The following is a 23,602-nucleotide window of genomic DNA, read 5'->3' as shown; positions in this document are numbered from 1 at the left end:
GTTCATCTGATGGCAAATGTCTTAAGTTCTGTCTCTTTATCTTTCCTGGTGAAACCCTGGTTTATTACTTCATCATATTTGACCGTTCAGATGTTTTCAGGAACACAGGAGTGCTCATACGAGCTTTCACAGTAAAATTTATGTTAAATTAAACAAACTGAGTTATCAGAATGGCTTAAGATTCAGTCAAAAGAGAGATCATTGGACTTTAGTTCAGGCACAATTCACTTTATAGCCAACCATCCATGAACTCTGTGTAATGCTTTCTTGAGGATCCAGAACATAAGTTTCCAAAACATCCTTGTGAATGTATTTCCTACTAATGCCCATTTTCCCCAAGCTCTTTGTGTGGGCTAAGCATGCCTACCTTCTATATGATAATTGCTTGAAAACCATCAGAAAAAGAAAAAGCAAAGCTGTGGGCAGTAGTTCAAAGGGGAGAGTTAACAACATAGTAACTGTCATTCCTAATGCATTGTCCATATCTACTGTCTCATCCAGCTGCCATCTGAACTGTTGGGTCTCTTCATTTTTCCTGAAGGAGCTAAGGGATGGTCCACCCAGCTCCATTACATGTGCCCGTGAGCACAGGGTCCAGACTGACTCTGAATGCATGTGCAGCTCTGCTGGCAAGCTTCCACCTAAAGAGTTCTGATCTTAAATGTACACAGGCACCTGAATACCAGGAGCAGAAAACATACAGACACAGTGTCTGTATTTACTGAAAAATAATTCTTCTTTCACACCTTCTTAAAGGTTTACAGGAATCAAAGGTTGGGATTTATTTCTCTTAAAGATTTTTTCCCTCTTTTAGTGCAGTTATGTGTAACAGCTCTTGAACTACATAAATCTTGCTTTAGTTATCAAGCATTCTCATAACTGCAGGAGAAGCCATCTGAGAAATAGGCAGAGTTTTGGCATCGTTGGCCTGCACTGCCTTTTTTTAACTTGAGCTTTTTGAGGATTTTTTTTTTCTTTCCATGTATTCTCGGCCAAGCTAACTGGAAAAGGTCATTAACTAAGAGACCATAATAGAAAAGAAGAGTAGACAAGAAATCCTGCACTGTCCCATGTTCAGAGTGGAACAAAAGTGAGAAACTTTGAATATTCATATTCAGATGAGTCATTTGTGAAAGGTGCTTCTGAGTAACATGAGAAAAGGCTATATGTAATGCAGCCCCCAACATTTCAGTTATCCTACAGTAGGCAGGCAATTTTGTTCTGTGCATGCTGTTCTTCTTTCCTCAAGAGAAAACACAACTCAGGCTTTTTTTTCTGTCAGGTGACTCATTTGCAACCTACTTGTGGTTTCATTAAGATACTTGCAGAATCCAGAATTTGGCCTGACCTGCATACTGAGCTCCTTCTGCTCTTCTGGTTCTCTGTTGACTCTCAACATCGGTCTTGGCAGGATACTGAAGTAAAGAAAACCACTGGTTATCAAAACCACTTTGTTTATATTGCAGTGTTGTGTAGAGCAAGTGACTTGAAACCAACTACTGAGTCCCCGTGGAGAATTTCTACTATGTAAGGGTAATTTTTGCTAGTGTGTATTGGCAGAGTGGCTATCTGCTAATAGTAGATCATTAGAAATTGTACTAGAAGCAGAACACAATAGACGTGGGCATTCAGTGGTATATGTAATAAGCCAGTGCCATAGGCTTCACTTTGCAAATCTGCTGTGATGATCAGCTGTGTAGTATCATCTGTCTTGACTCAGTAGAACTGAGAGCGTGGATATGGTAGGTAGGCAACAGTGGCATCTGCCAGGAAACTCAGACTCCTTGAGGTCAGCTTGTGAAGACTGACTTTTTGGTGGTTTTTGTAGTGCAGTGCTCACAAAGGTTAAGCACTGGAATTCATAAATTCCTGGAGTATTTTTTCGTCATGAGCATGTGTGGAAAGCTGATGATTTTGCTCGCTGTAGTCCTTTTGTTTTTGAACACTTCTTATCATTATTTTTTAGTACATTTTAGTGTTAACAGAAACCGATCAAAATTCCAGTTGGCTAAGTAAGGATGTATCCTGTGGGGAACATCATCTTTAATGCTAACATTTTCCACACTTAATCCACAGGTAAAAATCTAAGTGCAAATTCAGCTGTTATCTACTGTGCAACTTCCAGTAGCGTATCATGCCAGGACGTCCTTATGCCTCAGTCCAGCGCTGACTTAACAAGTGTTAACATTTTTCTTTGTGCTTCCTAGGAGCCAACATCTTTCTTACCTCATCCGGACTGATTAAATTAGGAGACTTTGGCTGCTCAGTGAAATTAAAGAACAATACCCAGACAATGCCTGGAGAAGTGAACAGTACTTTGGGGACTGCAGGTGAGGAAATACCTGTCATCTTTTATGATGACTAGATGCCTCAATCAAAAGTCTGGCTTGGAGTAAACTGAATCATTTTAGGGAAGCTTAGTTAGATGCTTTGCATTCAGCAGCTGAAACAATAAAACTGAAAAGATGAAGTTTTATTTGTCTGGTAACTGTAAATGTTCTGGAGCTTGCATTTTTGGGGGGCTCTTTGTCTTTCTCTGTAGTCTTACTGAAACAGTAGTATCCTTATTGAACAGCTGTTTAATCTATTTTTTAAAAAATGCAAATAACAGAAAGCATTTTCCAGCATTTTCACTATTATTTTTCCAATTGAGACATTTATGCTGCAAATGTATCGGAGAACAAGATGATAAACTTAGCAAGAAAAGCTGTGGTAATTCACTGCAGATGTGTTAACAAGCATTTGGTTTGCCTAGTTAATCACCTAAGTTCATACTGTTCTTTCTGCTGTATGAATTGACAACATCATGTGTGTTGTTTCAAAGCATACATGGCTCCAGAAGTCATTACTAGAGCTAAAGGAGAAGGGCATGGGCGTGCAGCGGACATCTGGAGCCTGGGCTGTGTTGTAATAGAGATGGTCACTGGCAAGGTAAGGATGTTTCATGTACTGAATGAAGGAAACTGCTTGTAGTGGTTTCTCTGAAGGTTCTTGGTCCACTCGTAGCAATTTATCACAAAGTTCACAAGCAGTGGGGCCTTTTTTAACTTCCAGAGCTCCAGAAATACTGCTCTAGCGATAGCTCTGTTGGCTAACAAATTACTCACTAAACCTTGCATTTAGCAGTTTTATTACCTATTGCAGAGGCCTTGGCATGAATATGAGCACAACTTCCAGATCATGTATAGAGTGGGGATGGGTCATAAACCTCCCATTCCTGACAAGGTGAGCCCAGAAGGGAAAGACTTCCTTTGCCACTGTCTGGAAAGTGACCCAAAGATGAGGTGGACGGCTAGCCAGCTCCTCGACCATCCCTTTGTCAAGGTTCGTTTCCTAACTTTGGCTGTAAAGATTGTAGATGTGAATCAGAAAGGGCTGTTAGTTGGCGTTATCATTTACACATACCCCACAGGGCTTTGTATCCTGGTGGAAGGCTGATACTAAGTTGATGCTGTCCAGAAAGCAAGATTTGGCAGCTTTTAAGAGGCCTATATGACGTTGCTGGCAAACATTTGACTAAAACTTTGTTTGCATCATAAAATAAATTATCACTGCTGTTTCGAGATGCATTTTTATATTAGAAGGACTTGTCAAACTTTAGAGTAGGCTTAGATGTAGCTAATTGCATCTGAAGGGCTGTGCGCTTACGATTTTATGCACAGACTTCAGTAATGTAGAGATAAGGGTCACTTGCATGAAAAGAGGAACAAGCATATGCTTGAGAATAAAACTGTGTTATTAAACATATGTCTGGCAAATAACATTGATAAAGATGCTACAGCTCTTGCGTTAATTTTGATTTAAAGAATATTTTCATCTAAAAGTCTGATATACTGTTTTTTGGAAGCGATATGAACACAGTATGTTAATGAGTCTGTCTCATTTTCCAGCTTCAGGTTATTCACTTCAGTATTCTGGTTCAAGTAATGCTGTGTTGGGGATCATCACCCCCATCCGTCTTACAAATGCAACCATGGCCAAATTCTATCCATCACATATTCTATCCACACTGCCCTATGCACAGCAGGATGACAGTTAGTGCAAATATCAGTATTCATGTATAAACAGTTGTAATGCATTGACATTATAACAAGGGAGAAGGAAGCAAACTTCAAAGATTTTAACTTTGTGTTCAGTGAAGGTGCTGAAGAAATTGATCTACTGCCTCCAACTGCAACAAGACGGCAGTTGGACTTACTATCTTTTGTCCCCTTCACAGGTTTGCACAGACGAAGAATGAAGTTACTCAGTCTCTGGCCATTTTTATTCTGGCAAAGTATCTTTTAATCACTACTGTATGTAATATTTACATAAAGACTGTGCTGAGAAACAGTATAAAAGTTAAACTTACGAAGACTGCACAGGTGACAAGCGTCACTTTTTCTGCTGCTCCTGTATGTTTTACTTGGCACATGTTGCTCATGTGACAGTGTCCGCAAGTTGAAAGAAGCTGCATGTTTCAGTGAAAGTGCCATTACTACTGTATATGGACCATACTTTTTTTTGTTCTTTTTTCCTGTTTCTCATTTGATTGAGAACTGTAATGTTAATATGTAGTATTTTTGAACTCTCTAGGTTCGAAAAAATGCTGTAGTGTTATCAGGCGTTATGGACCTTGTTTTTTAATCTGTTTGAGTGCACTGACTGTGAACTTCTACTGTTTTTTGTTTATTTGTTTTTGGCAAGCTTCAGATTTGTTATGCACAAGGCTGATTACTGAAATTTTAAAAAAGTTTTTTCTCAATAAATGGTTTATTTTAGGAGTTGTTTGTAAGTTTGTGAAGTTTTTTCTTTCTTCCTCTAAAAATAAATGTATAATAGTATGGGATATGGGGTCCTGTCACATTTTAAATGTTTTCCACATATCTTTTGCTTAAGACTAAACAATCATCTGGAATGAAGTTCTTTTACACTTCAGTTTTGTGAATATTTTGTCAAGTTTAGCAAGCTGTGTGAGAAAATCTTACACTTCACAGGTGATTAACAGAATTAAGCTTCTCTGCCTGCCCCACCTTGAGGAAATAAGGTAATGTGCAATTCCCTACCCTACTTACTTATTATATATAATTACAATACATATTATACAAAGGGGTTGCATTAAGGTCTGAAATAAGGTGAGGTCTGGACTCAATTACTACGAACAGGGAATGGTCAAGAATAGAATCAGTGAAGATTTTTCTTGTGTTCTGTTGGGCAGGAATGAAAACTTGCTTTTAAAAATGTTTATAAAACCACTGTCCAATCCTGTACTTCAATTACTCAATGTTGTCATCATTCTCTTAAAAAAATGGAGAGAGAGTGGAAGTGGGAAGGAGACAGCAGTTTTAAGAAAACAGTCTGCAATGTTTCATCTCTTTAGGTATGATCATTTTGTTTGGCTCCCTCCTTACTGCAAAAAAGGTAATAACTGTTACTTGCAAGAATTAGGAGTGCAAGTTTATATATTCATGTTATAGTTTTAGACCTTAAAAGGGGTAGCTTATAAACAGAAAACTTCTTACTTAACTTTAGAATGAAGCCAAATATTAAAAGTTTGTCTCTTAATCCACAAATCTTTAGTTTGTTACAGCTAAGGGGTAGCTTTTAGCAGCTTAGTGAGCTCCTGAGAAGATACCATGAAAGCTGGCATTTAAATCCAGAAATAGCCAAGCCTCACTGTGCAGTTCACTAACCCAGTGGGTCTGGGCCTTCAAAAATACTATGCTGAATTTAAACAAGGTACATCCCCTGCTGCCCCAATTTTCAGTAATGATGGGAGGGACTGTTGCTCTAAGCAACTTGCTTTCAGAGTACCTGAGGTGAGACTCTATGGCCTGTTGTTTTCTTCACTTACTGGTGCAACAGTAAAGAGGAGCATCTGAGCTTTTTGTCTTCTCACTTATCTTTAAGGTTCCCCTGGCTGAAAGGAATTGTGTCCTTGTAGGCAAACAGGAACTGAGCACAGCTTTTAGGAACTGTCAGAAGAAAGACGGGGAGTGAATGGGTACTAGTTCATTGTTGCGACCAAAAGAAAACTCACTCACTCTACTTCAGCTTTTTATATTTTTATTTTTGTATAAACAAACATAAGACTACTTTTTGTTAAGGCAGTTGTAGAACATACAGTTGCTTGTGGTGGAAAGGGGCAAACACTGATTTCTAATGACATAGTAAATCATTCTTTTAATACAATGAACTGGACTAATTTAACTTTGGCAAGTACAGTTAAGCTTTGTGTTTTCCAGTGATTGCTAGAAGGGCCCAGTGGTCCAGTACTTGTGCACTGGGACTTCTGGAAGTGCCTAGGAGAAAGGATCCACGCTTGGCATGTCTAGCCTTATGCCCGTTCTAATGGTTGGTCCCAGGGAAACAAGTACAAAATACTCTAAATGCTTATTCAAAAAAGTATTTACGTTTGGTATTCTTGTCTTGGAGAGGTGGTGCTGCAGGCAGCTAGAGAGGGATATGACCAAGATTCACAGGGAATGTTAAATGTCTTCCTAGCAGCATGTTAAATCAGTGGCTTTATAGAAGGGCAATAAGCTGAGAACTTTGTCACTACGTGAATATGTATTTGCTGTTCAGAACTATTCCCACCTGCACACAGGGTTCCTTCTACCACCATGACAAAAGCTGCTGAGTAAAATGCTGGCTTGAAGAGACCTTTCCCTCCTGTGCCCGTTTTCACTGTTACCAGATCTGGCTTGTTAACACACTTGATGCATTACTACAGGATAGCTGGACCTTCAGGTGCTACTACATGTTTGCATGCTGTTTTCCCCAGTTAGACTGTTTTAGCCTCTACAGGTGCACCCTTCAGCACAGAAGGGTGTGCACTTTAACAGAGTAGCTTTATAAGCATGACAGTATCCTTCAACTCAGTTGAGTTTTCCAACATATGAAATGTAGACTAAAGCCCCATTTCTGTTCATGACATTGAACAGTCTCTTCCAGAAAGTTTCAGAGCATAGAGAATGCATGTGTATATAAAACTAAAACAAAAACCTAGTCCCTTGAAATCCCCAAGGCCTATTCCTTCCTTCATACTGCACATTTTACTAGCTGCTTCCACTGTCAAAAGGCCTTTACTTTACTCAAAGCATTACTTTACCTGCTTTTTAGATGCTGTCAATTAAAACGATGTTTAAAATGTTCTAAATGATCTGACATACTGAACAGCAAATGCACAGTTCAAGTTACGATTTATTTTCTATTGTATGAGCCCTGTTTCTTCAAGCTTTAGTTTTAGTACAGCAAAAGATAAGTGATCTTTACAGCAGCTGCTAAAACTGCTTCCTTTCTTTTCTAAAGAAACATAGGCTGTGCATTCCTAGACTATGATGGTGTAGACCTATATGCAATGAAAATGTGATGCCAATGGAAGTGTCAAGAAAAATGCCCACTCACTGCTCAGTATCTTTAGATAAAAGAAGGTTAGATTTTTCATTACTGTCAATGAATGGGAGACTGGAGTCCAGCATTTTCCACTTTTTCGTTTAAACAAGCTCTTTGTACTAGCTTCCTTATATATCCTTTTCATTAGCAGTTTAAAAACATAGGAGAATGCCCAGGAATCAGTACTAGGAATGTGAGAGCAAAGTAACTTGTCTCAAGGGAGCTGATGATAACTATTTTTACTTAATACAGAAGAGTGCCAAATGCAGAGAGCCTTTTTTTTTAAAAAAAAAAAAAAGCCATACCACTACCCTAGGTTCTCTCCCAATTGCCCTCTTTTCCCCAAAACAAAAGCCGGAGGTTGGTTAAGCATTATCTCAAATCAGATGTTATGAGGCTCCCTATAAACCAATTTATGAGAAAAGGTAGAAAAGCAGATTAATTGGGATCACAACAGTATAGGTGTGGGGAAATAAATTTTAATGCACACTTCCCATTTACTTTGTTACAGCGTACCCAGTTGTTTTTTGTTTCCACCATTGTTAGAAAGGCCTAGTGTCTGAAGCTGAAAGTGATTTATTACCTCAGTTTTTCCAAACTCTGAACAGTTTATTCTTAGAAGAATTACAGGTTTCAGGTATTGTACTGGTGAAATGCCTGGGGAAAGGCATAGCAGTGGCTAACCTGACCTCTGTTCAGGCCTTGAAGCCAAGTTACAGTCCAGGCTTTGCCACTACAAGTCTCTGATCTAACAAAACAGGCCCTTACCCAGAGTCTGACTGACGTCTGAAGGGCCAATGTGATGCATACTGTGGGAATAAATTCCATGTGTAGAAAAGCTCCACTGTAATCCTGCTACTTCAGTAGAATTGCTTCACTCCAATACTGGTCTAAGGAAGCAGAGCATTTTACTGTATTTAAACATTGACAGATTATGGTTGTTAAACTGTTAATGCATGATCTAGACAAATACCGATTTTAATCTTCTTTCTTGTAATATTCTTCTGAGATTTATCCATTCCTTAGAACACATTAAGATAAAGCCTGCACCTCAGCAACCACTGGTTAGTTTCCAGGTGGGGTGTCTCATCATACAAGCACACTGGATTTTTTTTCTTCAAAACGTAAGACACTTTATATGAAAACAAACCAAACAAATGCAAACCTGCTGTGAAGAGTATACGAAGGAGTGCATCTTTCAATCCAGCCCCAAACCCCAAGAGAAAAACAACAAGAGCACAAATTCAGATATGCATGGCACTTGCTCATCCTACCCTTCCTCTGATCTCACTTGAAGGACCGTGATATGCACTTAGGAGTTTCCAGAAGTTGCATTTGTTCCCTTTGGATTGAAGCAGTCCCTGCAGACACTACTTTTGTTTCTGTTTGCTGTCATTGTTGCCATAGGTGGAGCCCTTGTTGATTTCCGTAACACCTATCATCCCTCTGACGCCAACAGAAGCTGCAAAAGAATTAAAAGGAACCTTAAAAGCCTGCTTGCAGCCAGACAGATTGAAGCTCTGCACGCACATAGCATTTTGAAAGAGACACTAACGGCATTCCTCACCTTATACTACTACAGCATTGTACCTGGACTTCACCTGTGGTAAAACGGATCCCCCCTCCGTTCTCGAGAAAATTAGTGGCAGCATTTCACGAAGGAAGAACCTGTCCCTCCGGCCTCAGTCTGGACAGAGCCTCTCCCACCAGCAGGGGGCACAGATGCACGGAGAGGCCGAGGCAGCATGTGCTCGGCCCTGTCAAACCTAAGACAAAGATGGCTTTGAAATGTGGATATTTTGGCCGGTTGGTTTTCCTGGCCTCCTGAGGCCGCCTTTGTCATTTAAGTGACAAAATGTACTAGTATGTCCACTTGCAGTGTGTAACGAATGAAGGAAATTTTGCCTGATTTCAATGACCGAAGTGCCTGGAAGAGTACCGGCAAGCGCAAGAGCAACTTCGTAACTTGATCGACCGAGATTTAAGTTGTGACATTTCTTAACTAGAGCTCACACAACCACTTATAAAAGCCAGATTAATTTAAAAGATCTTTATAGTTGATTTAACAGGTGCGATTGCTTAGCATGTAAGAGGATTATTTTGTGATATATTTCTAGTGCCTGGGGTGACTGACTTAGCAGCACAAGTTTAAGTTAAATGCAATTTAACCTAGCCCTCCCCCCCTTTTTAAAAAGAGGCTCAGCTGCCCAAAGACTGTCATTCCCCAAACTTCTGCTCAACTACTGTACATGTCCCGAACTGCTACCCTGCTATCCGGCCTGAGCCCACATGGGATTTACACACACCTCCCTATGCTCAGAATGCTCTTTCAAAAAAAAAAACCAAACAAACAAACAAACAAAAAAAAAAAAACAAAAAAAAACTCCTCCAAATTTGGGTTTATTTTCCGGCTGATGGTGCAATGGGAAGCACTCACCATGCAGTAATCTGCAGGTGCAGTGAGGTACCCTAACCCTCACATTCCCATCTTTCTTTACTGCCACGAGACAGCCCCGAACACTCCCTCACAAGCCAAAGGCCCCGCTCTTTACAGCAGTGGTCCGAGCCTCAGCTCACCAATAAAACACGAAGGCTGCTCTGCACTATCAGGCATCATCTGCAAACAGCAGGGCTGATGGCAGCAAATGCCAGGACTGGCTAGTACCCGACCAGGAGAGGCTCTCAGCTGGAAGCCCACACACTTCCCTGGCCTCTTACCATTTGCTTACTTGTCCAACTGTAACCCAGCTTGCACTATCGCATCAACCATGCAAAAACATCACTTTTTTTAAATAGCTACTCCCCTCTGGCCCCTCAAACAGCCTGTTCTGAAGTGGAGCAGAAGTTACTGAGCAGGTCATACCACCGTAACGGTGACTGAAGGGACAGTGGTGTGATGGGAGACGGGCACTGTCCCAGGCCTCCCAGCTGCCTAGACGCTAGGAAAACAGGCCCCCCCTCGCTGGCAAGCATCTGTACAGCATGTAAAGCATGCTGTACGTGAAACCGAGATGGCTCCCAGCAAGTTCAGTGCAGCTCACAAATCACAGCTAGTCCCTGGATGAACACAAACCGCGGCTAGTCCCTGGATGAACACATGCCCCAAAAAACGGGACAAGGGAAGGGTTCTCTCTCAAGTGAAGAGAAAAGAGAAAACATCTCTGACATTTAAACAGCCACGAGCTTGGGAAGACGAGGGCAGGATCCAACATGTAGCCTGCTGTCTGGGATCATGACACTAATAGTAAGCAGTAAGTCTTTAACCAGAAAGGATAGAAACAGCATCTGGAGATGGACAGGGCATAAATCAGAGCAACTGTTACAGCAGCCACACAGCACATCAGGGATTGAATGCAGCTGCCTGGACACTGTAAGATACCTAACTCAGCAGTTCAGCTTTCTTCCTTCTCCTCCTTCACCCTCTGCCAGAACCTCCCACTCCCTTCCTCCCGCGCTTCACCTTGCAGGCCGCAGCACCCTGAGGAAGGGCTGTGAGAAGGGACCTTGCGTTTTTGCAGAGCCCGAGGAAGCAGAGCAGAGTAAGTGCTGGGCTGCCTCAGCAGCCTCCTCCTGCACTGCCTGCCTTGTCTTCTCTGTGTCCTCTCCTGGAGCTGAGCTCCCTCCCAACTCTCTCCTTAGTTCCCAGCAGCTTCCTGGCAACATTTTAGTGCCCTCCTCCATGAATATATCCCCAGTCTAGCTTGAGAGCTGCTTACCTAATTGCGGAAAAACTCAAGTGATTGATGGGCCCAAAGCTGGGGGGAGGATCACATTTCAGGAAGAGAGTAAATGCACAGCCGTGGCCGAGGAATACCCAATTCCAAGCACCAGACAGTAGAAATGAGCACCACTGACCGAGGAATACCCAGTTCCAAGCACCAGACAGTAGAAATGAGCACCACTGAGCTACCAGGACACAAGAAAGAGCAGCACAGGAACTGCTGCTGGTTATGTGCTGCTGTCTCCCCTTCAATCCCAAAAGTGGCCAATTCCCATACCCTGTTTACCCCCATCTCCCTGATTCCCAGGATGAGAGACCAAGATCCTGCCAGTTTCATCCAAAATGGCCACCTCTTTGCTCCCTCTAAAACTTCTACATTTTTCACCCCCGAAAAGTGAAGATAAGATTCTCAGAGTGCTCTGAGTTCACAAAGCCTGGCCATTCCACACAGTGAACGCTGTTGTAAAAGTCCAAGTTTGGAAACAAAAGCTTTTCTGCAATTTTTTTAAGCATCCCTTCAAATATTGTAGGATGACCTCTTCACATTTGTATTAAATTACTACTTGCAGAGGGAACACTCTAGACAACATCTGCCAAACCAAGCAGCTACGGTAACTCCAAAATGTTTTTGTAACTAGAATGAGCACCACAGACAGGAGAACAGAAAAATCCCAGAACAATTAGGGAAAAACCTCTTCTGCAGTAGGGCAACTATCAGTGCTACATTCCCCATACAGGAGTCTGTTGTTATAGCATGTGGGGAGACAGAATTTCGCACACCAAAAAGGCTGTTCAGGCAAATTAAAACTGCAAGCAAAGGGAAAGACTAAAAGGGAGTCTGTTTCTATCTGGTTCTGCTGGAACAGACAACACTGCAGATTTCTTTCTTACTGTTATGCTGTGTTTGGGGGGAAGAAGGGAAGGGAAACGGCACGTCAGTACACTGCCACAGGCCTTGGTGCATTCCCCACTGATGCAGCCCTGCTGAGGGTTTGTTTTAACCACAGTTACAGCAGTAAGAACTTGTTCTGTCGCTATAAGGAAGGGGAGGAAGAGAAATCAGGAAGGAATTGTAGCTTTCTAACTTTAAGTCAGAAACGGCTCTGCCTGCCAGACAGCTAGGGGTTGAAAGAGGGCTGTTATTCTTAACAACTTAAAAGCAATCACAAACTGACAGAGCCAATAATGGAATCTATTTCTTGAACATTTTTAGCTCCAAGAAAACCACCACACACACACATGCAATACCACATCCCTCAGTATAAACCTTAGCTCAGAGAAGAGGACTTCCATCTCTTCTCTCACACCTCAGGATTTGCTCTCATCTGCTTCCTGGGGCTTGCACCACACAGCGATTGTTGTAAGCAGCACAGCGGGCAGGGGTATAGAAATTTCCTATATATAGACTGCAGTATACTGAAGTTTTACAGGTTATATATGGAAAGGATAAATTTGTACAACTATGGCTTCTGCTAATGGTACAGATTTGGTATAGAGCTCCTATCTTAACTATTATATAGGAGAAGCAAGAAACAAAAACAAAACAAACAAACAAAAAAAAAAGCCCACAGATCATCCGGCAGCTCCACTACTATCAACGTAGGCAGAATTCTGCACAATTTATGTCCTCTTGCTGTTGTAAAACTTACTACAACACTGCTGGCTCATGCTCTCTTCACCTTTCACTCATCTCATCCTACACACACCAACAGCCTCTCTCCCCAGGGCACATCATGCTCTGATCCTTTGGGCCACGTTCTGCACTTGGTGACGCTATCAGGTCACCAAGGACTCAGTCCTATTCGTACTGTGATCAGGGGAAGCAGGCTTCCTAAGGGCACTGTTTGCATACTGTATAGCAGACATACAACAGCTCCTGCACAATCAAAGCTGGTTCAGTATTACTCATGCTTCTTAGAGATGAAATACCTCTCTTGCCTGCAAATAACACCTACTACACTGGACCCATGCCATAAAGCCCAGTGCCATTATGCTGTTAGCATTAGACACATAAGAGTAGCAACACCCATTTCTCCATTTAAGAGCCAAGAGAAACCCTTTAATCTTTTGCATATGGAATGAAAATTGCCCTTTAAATTGCTGTTGACAGCTCCGTAATAAAATACTTCAAATGCACGAAGGTTGTCCTCATCAACGCAAGTTTCCAAAACATGAAAGGCAACCTAACACTGGATTCTTTACAGCCAAGTCAGATCAGGGAAGTAGAAGCGGAAGGAAAGAAAGGCTGCTGTCAAATAGAACTACTGACGTTTGACAGACTCGCTCACTGCGTTAACACAGAAATATCATCAGTCCCAAGTTCTAAATAGCAGTGGTGAGTTAAACACAAAATTTTCTTGCCACTCTAGTCCTATGCAACTAAAGCCAGTTTTCAAAAGGGGCTTTTGTCCCCCAAATTACCTGAGTATTTATCCTCTGGGGCAGGGACTGCTTTGTGGTGCATGCAGTACCACGAAGAGCTCCTAGTCCCAGACCAGGAGTCAGATATTAGGACAATGCAATGATTATTAACAGTATAAATAACCAAACTGCTGCAGAACAAAGCAAGAGGGGATGGCTCAGCACTCTCAGTATAAAGAGGAGACATCTTCCTTTATTTAGGTCTGAAAGTGTTTGAGCTGAACCAACAGAGCTAAATATATGCCCCTTATTCATTCCCTGGATCTGAAAGCTGGGTTCTGAGGTACTACAATGCTTTCACTCCAATTTGACTACAGTGGGGAGCTTCTCTTATGGTTCTTTCCATCTGAATAGCCAGTTACATGCCAGTAAGGGCCTTACTAAAGAGCACAATTAGCAGAGGCTGTCCAGAAGAGAAACGACATCCTGAAGATATACCAAAGGATATCAGGTAAAAGGACCTTTCAGTCCCATCGCTCTTTCCTATCACAGGATACTTATGCTTATCTTGTGCTCTGTCTGCACCTACACTAACGAAGGTAACACTAGGCACTGAAGTCTGCCTTTTGAGCAATGAAGTCAACCTATAATGAGCTATCATGGAATACAATAAGCTTCCCAAATCTGGCCTATCAAGTGAAGAGCACCAACTACCATATAGAAATATGTCCTAACTTCTGCGTCTTGCTGATTATTGCTGAAATACAGACCAGAATGTATTAAGGGAATCATCGCCTTTTCAGTGTGCAATGATGCATCCACTTTTAACTGATCAGGATGCTTTTTGTTTGTTTTTACTGAAGGCTGAGCTTCCTGCTGCTCTGATAGATTCTGAGTCCTCCACAGCCTCACGGAGGCTGCCGTCTGCTGATAATCGACAACAGCACACTTCTTTTTGCCAGCTCATCAGGAAGAGGTGTCTGGCTGAGCCTCACCAGGCAACATTCACTGCTACAGGCAACGCAGTACCTTCCACCATCTTGCAGATCTCAGTGATTACAAACACTTTGGGCTCCATCACACCAGGTACACAGAGGGAACACAGAGCTGTTGACGAACACAGGGGGCTTTCAAATCCGTGCAGAGGACTGCATCACACAGCATCTCACAAATGTGGCTGATAAGTATGGCACAGCATCACGTGCATCACATAGTAGGCACCATTCTTAATACACTCCTCAGATGTGCTCTTGCAGCCTGGGAGTTCATGCATTCATTCCAGCAGCAGACTGCTGCTGTAGGTCGCTGTTAGCTCCAGCATTACAAATAACCTAAGAACAAGTCCTTTGGATTATCACTGCATTCAAAAGAGGACTCACATTAGTCTGCTTGTTAATCTGGTCTTGTAACTGAAAGCGGAAAAGAATTTAAGCAAGGAACAAGACAGCAAGAAAGCAAAAAGGCTTTTTTGCTGTCCATTCTTAGTAGCATCATTGTTTTTTACTGGTTCTTTCCCTCCCTTTCTACTAGACAGAAGGCATGACATAATGGTAAAGGCCACTAATGGTAACATGGTATGGAACTTGGGGATCATTCAACTAAATTAACAAGGACTAAATCCAGAACCATCACAGATGCCACTATGCCAAGCATCAAAGCATCTGGCCCTGAGGGTAAAATCCAGCACCCTGAATTATGCAATGAGTGTCCCCGCAGAACATGAGCGCGCAGAGCATGAGGCGACTGAGCATGGCATTCGAATGACCAGCCCACTGACTAAGGAAGCTGAATTAGGAGGGAAACACTGAAGCATGAAGAATCTTAATATTCCTCCACAACTGAGATTCAGTGTCCCATTAGACCCTGGGTCCAGAGACCAGTCCCAAATTTCGATTATTCTGGTGTTTCTTCCACAGGCAGAATAAATACCCTCTCAAGTGGGATAGTCCAGGAAGTAGCATTTACCACGGTTATCACACCTAATCCCTTCCACGGCTGTATACCCATGTTGGGTTAGAGCATCCTCAGCACATGAGGGGGGATCCCCTTACATCTAAGGGGATTTGAATCCAACATTTCCCATTCTGGAGTGGCACAGCCCAACCATGATTCTCACTCTGCTCCAGTGTAAATGGAATCCCCCTAGTGTAAATGGAATCCTACTCCCTGCCCAGGGAAGAGAAGGGACACTTCTTGTGCCTCCCAGCATCCAGATGGAAGGAGGTACTTTAATTGCAGTCACTGCTCCAATAACTTCTTATATTTATTACTTGAAACACTTCCAGGGTAAAAAGTATCAACATTTTTTTCCAGGTGACAAGAGTACAGTGTCCTTTCCATTCCCTATTCTGCTTATGTGAATATACCAATTATGATGTTAAAAGTTATCCGTGTTCTTATTCTCCTTCTCTGGCCAAAAGCACTGTGAAGTAGATCACCTGCATGAAAACAGTCAAGCTCTTCTACCTCTTCTGATTATCTTTATAAGAAACTTCCCCAGTAGTTTATTCACAGCTTGATTTGGTGAGCACCTTTTGAAAGAGTATTTTGTGCCTACCATATCAAGCCCCTCACAGAGCGGCAAAAGGTCATTAGTTAACTGATTTTGACCTGATTAGGATGGGACTTGCTCAAGATTCAGGCTTTTTGAGAATACACAGAAGCGAAGCGTTAGGAACAGTTTCCTAGGTAGAGAGCAAAGAAACTCCTAGAGGCATTTCTGAGGCAAGAAATAGCTCAATGACTTCCTGATTGCTATTCTGGACATGGTACTTAACCTATCTCAAACTTTTCTGCAACTGAGTTCCCTCAATGCCAGGATTGTGAAGTTTTGTTTCTTCTTTTTTTCTAAAGAATGTTTGTAATATGCTCAGATGTTAAGGTAATGAGGCCATCAGTACTTAAGGCAGTGCAGCCATACAAAATACCTGTTCTGTTAATATATGGCTTATTCTGAAAGGGAATTTATTCTGCAAACATCAGTCGTTACATCAATAAGTGTACATATCCAGAAACAATCAGTCTGCCAAACTGACCTGGTTCCTCCTTCCACAAAGGACACTAAATGAAATCCCTTTTTGTGGCCAGTTCCTTTTTTTGTTTTTCTTCCTCCTTTTAAATAATATTCTATTTTAACCACAAACCACAACAGTTCAGAGCTACCACAGGAACTGCAGGAACCACCAATGGCAGTCTTTACCCTGTGCTACATAGATGGTCAGCCTAGATGGCCACAACAGGCTGTCCTGGCATTAAATCTTAAGTTTATGGATTTCCAGTGGGTTACATGCCAGACTATGATTAGATGAAAGAATTCTCAGCAGAGTAAATTAACCATGAGCATCTCCTCAGAGTGCAACACCATACAATGTTATGCACTACACAAGAAAAGAAAGCTTATTGTAGGCATTCTGTTGTGAAGTAACTACTTTGATGTCTCCAGAAACTAAGAATTTAGTAACCAGCTCTTACAAAACAACAATATAGCTATTTTAAAAGTGTTTTTAGCCCATTCCAGGTTCAAGTGGATATATTTGCTATTCCGTTGAATTCATGATTTATATTTAGTACACCTCAGTAAACCAGAGGATAGCTACCCCTGCAAACAGTCTTTGCATCTGAGAACAACTTACCCATTACGATGACAAATACAAAACTAGCCAGCGTCAGTGATGACCCACTGCTGACCATGTTGATGAGCAGCTTGAATAAAGGGTATAGCAGCAATAAGGCCCAGAAAAGCCAGTTCAAAAGCGTCCATGGTCGTCGAGGAGGTACTATAGGGACTGCAGGGTAGGTTCCTGTCCTGTAGTACTCTTCCTGGAATGCGTCCTGGTAGGACAAAAGAGGGCAACAATTAAATCCCCATCTGCCAACACAAATAGCCATTCTTGACTTTGATGTCTCTCTGGCTGCACAGTTATAACCCTGGGGGAAGATCAAAGACCAAGTCATGGCTGGAAATCTTGTACTTTAAGTTAATAAGCCTGTAACCAGGAAAGAGCTTACACTGATGTGCCCATCCTCTCTTTCTCCTACACACAGGCACCTGAAAATGGCAGGCCTAGAAAGTATAATTAGCTCACTAAAATGAAAAGGATGGGGAAGGGGGAAGAGAACATGATGTACGCTCTCACAGTAATGCAAACATCACTGTTGCATCTCCTGCAAGTGCCAAAGCTGCTAAGAAAATAGCGTTGGTATGCAAGAGAAGTGTATGGGCTACATCTTAAACACTAAATCCTCTGCTTCCTAATATCTTCCCCAAACTATGCTCAAAAAGACAATTTGCAGTCTGGACATAAAAGGGAAGCAGACACCATCATGCCTCATATTCAAAAGAACACAGTTCCCTCCTGTTCCTTTTCGTTGTCCCATAGATATAGTCTTGCTCATCTTGCCATGTACCCTTTGAAAAAAGGTTTGGATGTTTAACCTCTCTACAGAGAGTTGAGCATGCAAACTTTTTAAAGAGTCTCTCATTGTTTTCGACTAAAAAACTCTGTTTTAATGTAAGAGGAGCATAGTGGTACAAGGTTTGGAGGTTTTCTTAAAAAAAAGAAAAAAAAGCTTAGAAGGTTTAGTATTTAGTCCCCTCCTCTAAAGCCTATGCGGGTGAATGGTATGGCCTTTACCAATGTGATCAGCTCACAATAACAAGGCTAGTGGGAAAAAAAAAAACAATTATTCCTTATGGGTTCAAGAATTAAAGATTATTAATTTGTATTACTTCCATAAAACTGGTTAATTAATAGTCAGAATTAGGTTAGCATAAAAAGAAACCTCAATTTAGACAGAATGAAGTGCTAAATTTTTCTCTTGAAAAGGATGCTTCATGGAGAGTTCTCCAAAATCTGGCAAAGCCAGGGTTGTCCTAAGCAACCATAAGATTATTTTTACTATGCTATGATTTCATATTCACTTACACCCCAACTGACACAGACAATTCTTTAATTATCTAATGGCAATTACAGGCTGCTACCATTTTATCTAACTCAAAGGGAAAAATTAGCTTTTAAGAGATTACACAGTAATTAGAGTGTAGCACTCTCTTTGTGGAGATTAGAAAAACTATGACTGTCTTGGGCACGCAGACTAGACTGTACTGGGATCATTACGGCCAATTAATTAGCCGTCTTTGACAAATTACATGGTATATGAAGATTCCTTTACACTGCCTTGAGGAGTCTGGCTTAGGACAGAGTTTAACACAGAGCTACTAATCATTAGTAAATTGAATTCTTCTATATATGATTAAGTTTCTGAATACCAGTAATACCCAGAGATAATTAAGGATTTCTGACTATTCTCATTACCACCATTAGGGGGCACATGACTACAGGCAGCAAGCAAGACATGCTTAAAACAACCATGTTTTCCCTTCTGTTGGTTTTCCTCAGCATTAGGGACAGCAAAACTGTAGAGGAGGTCTCAGCAAGAGGTCTGAGACAGACAGAACTATACAGTGGGCAAAAGATACAGCGGTGTTCACTTTCACTCCATGTTTTACACTATAGAAGGAACAGCTCTTCAATTCAGTTATAATTCCTTGCCCTTAGAAGTGCTCATATTCTCTGCAGAAGAGTTTTGTGGGCCTATCTGCCTTCTGAGCTTTTGTGAGGGTGCCTATGGTACCCATGAATAGCTAAAGTCAGTATCTGAACCCATGATGCACCCCCTCCCATCCCCAAATTCCCTTTCGCTTCCCCTGCACACAGAACTTCCTGCAATAAATCTCACCTACCCAAGTACTATTTTCAGACTTGGGAACATGCTCCCTGCCAATGTCCCTACTAAATTTGATTTACTTCAGACAGTGGGGTGGTAAAGAAGGAGGGAAGCCAAGCAATGCCCATTACCTTGTGAGAGGCTAATTTGATTCATCTTTGCTCCACCACAGAGGTCTGACTACTCTCCTTTCATGAAGAAATTAACACAGTAGGAGAATCCAAAAATATCTTCCTTGTTCCCAAATACTAAAGTTCTGCAGCCTTTCCCTTTTCAGCTGTGCTAATTCCCTAGGGCAATTTGCCATGTATTTTCATGCTAAGTTTTCCATGCTTTTCTCACAAGTGAGAAGAGTTAGAAACTTACTTTCTTTTTAATGCAAATTAAGATTCTCAAGCAGCACTTCTATTCCAGGAGCTGAGACTGTAAGGAGGTTAAAAAAAAAAAAAAAATCTATGCAAGGGCTGGCAAGGTTGTGACTATTATGCAGTAACTCTTCAGACTGGGTGCTAGAATGCTGATGTCCCTGCTAAATGCAAGGAGAGTCTTTCAAGCAAAGGCAGGGGAAAATAAAAAAGAAGAAAAAAGAGGGCACCCCACGGTATGCCTCTGTCATCATCTGGCATTAATCAGTACAGTTCTGGCTATTTGCAGGAAGACAAAATTCACCCCATGTAAGGAAGAAGCATAAGGACATGATGCTTAATGCAAGCTGGGGTCAGGAAGGAGAACACTGTTTGGTTTCTAAGAGCACAGTGCCACTGCTCATCTGGAAAGGCCCCGCTCATCATGTCAGCAGCAGTGGCTAAACCAGGAAAGACAGTGATAAGTAGCAAGAACGTACATGTGCCAGATTCCCAGAAAGCAGTATCTCATTTTGAGGAATATAACTGAGACTTGGCAATGAAACAATAGGAACGGTCACATCCCTCGATGCCCACTAACAACCAATTTCATCAGTCATTCAAAGAGCTCTGTGTCCCCAATCACTGTGATTGCACAGCTCTCCAGCCTGGAGCCCTACATCTGTGGCAGGCCTGCTACTAAATTAGGCTATTAAAGCATATTTCAGCACTGCTCAGTAGAGAAGCGAAGCATGGAAGAGGTTTACAATTAACTTAATATGTTCCGTACGATCCCTCACTGAAATACAAAAAGCAAAATACATTCCGCCACGCTTTGAGGAAAGCGGGGCCAAAGAGTCATAGCACCCTTCAGGACCACCACTTCCACATTTGAGCTGGAGCAGTTTGACTGACAGCTTGCAGAATGACTCTGCTTCCTCCTACCTCCTTTTCTACCACAGCCTTGCATTGGGACTTGCAAGAAAAAGACAGAGCAGGGATTAGTGATAGATTTTGGAGCCTCCCAGCTGAGGAACGCCTCTGAGAGCACCTGCAGGCAGAGAGAAGGTTTGTGGGGCCAAACTCTGCCATGCAACTCTGCAAAGAGCGCAAAATCTCTTGGCAAAGATATCCCAGAGCTGGCAGCCAGCACACAGCATGGAAAAGGTCAACTCACCCTGAATCAACCAACAATTTGTGTGTGCTATGTCTCCCTTGTATGGCTTGAGAAGATACTACAAAAAACACTGAAAATAAGCAACAGCACATGCCTCATGGTTGCAAGATACAACAGGAACCTGTTTTTCAGTAGCGTGCATACCCTCCTTGTCTTATTTTAAAGCAGAAAGAGGAGTGCTACCATCAAAACAGACAAACAGCTGATGGGTGCATATATTGCAATGAATTACTGTAATTTGAACACAGATTTCTTACATTTTATCCTATGAGTATTTACCAACATTAAGCTGAAACAGAATTCTGTTCTGAAAGCAGCAGTCCAGTGGCACTGCTGCTTGTTATCCAATCTAAAAGCCAAAGATCTTTTTAAAGAAACATGTCAAAAAGGTGAAATAAAATTGTGTTCTTCCCTTTTGGGCTTTATCTCAAAACTCTTAACTCTTAAGTTGTCCCTTGTTCCCCAGTATAAACAAACAATTTCTATTCTCCTAAATAGTCTGGTTTTACAGAGACATGGGATTGTGTAAATAGGAATAACTGCAGTGAAATAAAGAGTTTCACTGACATAAAACAACTGAAGGAAGAGGACTATGCCATATTGAAAAGAAAAAAGAAAAGAAAAAGCTTTTAAAGGAAAGGAAAACTGAACACATGTTCCTTTTTGGTATACTTAAAAAGGAAGCTACAGACTTAATCAACTAAGTTGTTAAAAAGAAGAAAGCAGGATGGATGCACACACTGTTTGAACTAGAAATAACTGAGTGTTTGCCAAATAGAAAAACTGAAGTGAAATAAAATGCAAAGGATGCAATGGAAGATTCAGGAAAACAATCACCACACTCATTCAATTTATGTTCTTATCTTGCAAATGTCTAAACATTATCTTAGGAACATGAAACAGGCTTAAAAATAATACCTTTCTGCAAAGATGTGTAAGATATAGTGTCTGAATTAACTGTTAATGGCACAACTTAAAGGAAAGGACACTCAAATGTAAGCCAGTAGATCTACAACAGAGGTTTCAAAACACATTTGTTTTGCACATTCCCACCAGTCAGCTGCTTACTGGGGCCATGAATTGAACAAAAAAGTCATAATTTGAAGTTGAGAAAGAGACTAGAAAACAGAAATGCTATCATGGTGTTTAAGATTGTATACAACAAATCACAGCAAAGTTTTTCTGCATAACGAGAGGAGAACAGACCTTAACTACACAGACTACCATCTTTAAACTGTTAGCAGTGCCGTATTCCAACCCGAATATGTAACTCAGATCAATTTATCCCATCCAGGAAATCAAGCAGCCAGGCTCTTGTGCCTTGCACACCTGTAACTCCCACTGATTGAAGTAGGAGTGTTGTGCATACTTTACAAGCACATCCCACAACCACTATCTCTCCTGTTCATAAAAACAAGAAACTCGAGAAACATATTCTGATAATACGAAGAATGCACTTGAAATCTGAGAAGAAGAAAAAAAGCAGTACTGAACAAGCACACAGTCATTAATATTCTGCCCCTATCCTATGCAATTAGGAACCTTAAATGCATGCCCTCTGTGCACACAACATGAAAGTAAATTATCAAATTATCAGTTAGTATTAGTTATTTGCTTTGGTAATAAAAATAAATAAATAAAACCCAACCAGCTAAAATGAGAGATAAATCAGTTCTAATACATTAAAACTAAATATGTCTCATTTAGCCCAAGAGTTGCTTCTTGATTTAGGATGTACCTTGAAGGGAAAATAAATTCTTCTACTGGTAAGTTGCATTTTTTTGTATCATTATGCAACTTTCTAAAAGAGAGAGAAATTACTCTCTGAGGCTGACCTAAGTTCTCTTAACTTTGCTTCTACAGAAACAGAGCACCTGCTTTAAGTACACACAAGAACCCTCCCAAACCTCCAAAGCACCACCATACACTGTGCACACTGCAAAGATCCACTTTATATACAGTATAAATAACTGAGCATTGGTTGCTCATCAGTAAATTCCAGACAAAAACCCGACCTTTTCTTGATACAGTTTGTGGAGCCAGTTAGAACATTCCTGCTCATCTTGTGGGACTTCCTCTAACGGAATCCGCCTGAAAACAGTAAAGAGAAATAAGAGAATATCAAATAGTTCAACTATGGTGAATACCATTTATATTTTATATATTGATTGTTACAAGGGATTTTTTCTGTTTTGTGGTAAATCCCACATCAGCAAAGCAGAGTTTCAGTTTACAGAACTACCTTCAGTTTTTAGATGTATTTGAAAGTAGAAGCACACTTTATTTGAGCCTATTAGAGCCACTTTCTAGGTAAAGGTCTGCAAATTTTCTGTTTCTAAACAAATTAATTCTTTTCCTGCCCTCAGCAATAAAGCTCAAGGTTCTGTTTAATCAGTTAGGCACTGGAGAGGAAAAGCAAGCAAACTTTTCTCCTTATAATTAGGCTAAAGCACATTTAGTATTTCTTGAGCACCATTTCTAATTCCCTAGGTTTTTCTTATGAACTGGCTTGGTTGGATAATTACTAGAAAAAAATTACTTTTTTGGAAAAAAAAAGTTTTTTTGAAAACACTCATTTTCATCACATTACGTTCATTCGGGTAAGGAGTCCTATGACATGGAAGAATTCTTGTTCTCTTCATTTAGGAATGCCAGCAACAGCATCTATTTTATAATATAAAGTATATTTTAACTAATATCCTTTGACAGCAGCACTGAATTAGCTTCCTTTAAAAAGGACAGCATTTTCTGACAATCAGGACATACCTGTTTACACTGCAATAAAGCAGCTATGACACTACTGTCTCGTTCCTTTGTTCAATAGAGTTACAAGAAGAGAATCATTGTAAGTCAAGGCAATTTAAGCAAAGACAAAGTCATCCAAATTTTAAAAGCTTC

At 41.0% G+C, this 23,602-nt stretch overlaps 2 protein-coding genes across 5 annotated transcripts in view; one reads left to right on the top strand and one right to left on the bottom strand.

Moving 5' to 3' along the window:
* Nucleotides 1-4,763, top strand: part of MAP3K4 (mitogen-activated protein kinase kinase kinase 4) — an 80,169-nt gene extending 75,406 nt beyond the window's left edge. For all 4 annotated transcript variants that reach the window (XM_062572315.1, XM_062572313.1, XM_062572314.1 and 1 more), the window contains 4 exons: nucleotides 2,208-2,330; nucleotides 2,825-2,931; nucleotides 3,145-3,324; nucleotides 4,220-4,763. In XM_062572315.1, the coding sequence (XP_062428299.1) occupies nucleotides 2,208-2,330; nucleotides 2,825-2,931; nucleotides 3,145-3,324; nucleotides 4,220-4,240 (431 nt within the window). In that variant the 3' untranslated portion in view covers nucleotides 4,241-4,763. The remainder of the gene's footprint in view (nucleotides 1-2,207; nucleotides 2,331-2,824; nucleotides 2,932-3,144; nucleotides 3,325-4,219) is intronic.
* A 1,318-nt stretch (nucleotides 4,764-6,081) lies between these two features.
* Nucleotides 6,082-23,602, bottom strand: part of AGPAT4 (1-acylglycerol-3-phosphate O-acyltransferase 4) — an 82,009-nt gene continuing 64,488 nt past the window's right edge. The window contains exons 7-9 of the mRNA XM_062573704.1: nucleotides 22,720-22,795; nucleotides 17,089-17,287; nucleotides 6,082-8,836 (exon numbers count right to left, since the gene is read on the bottom strand). Coding sequence (XP_062429688.1) covers nucleotides 8,745-8,836; nucleotides 17,089-17,287; nucleotides 22,720-22,795 — 367 coding nt within the window. The 3' untranslated portion in view covers nucleotides 6,082-8,744. The remainder of the gene's footprint in view (nucleotides 8,837-17,088; nucleotides 17,288-22,719; nucleotides 22,796-23,602) is intronic.

This window comes from Rhea pennata, chromosome 3 (assembly GCF_028389875.1).
Source record: "Rhea pennata isolate bPtePen1 chromosome 3, bPtePen1.pri, whole genome shotgun sequence".
NCBI classification, from domain to species: Eukaryota; Metazoa; Chordata; class Aves; order Rheiformes; family Rheidae; genus Rhea; species Rhea pennata.
This window is presented reverse-complemented; position numbering and strand designations above follow the sequence as displayed.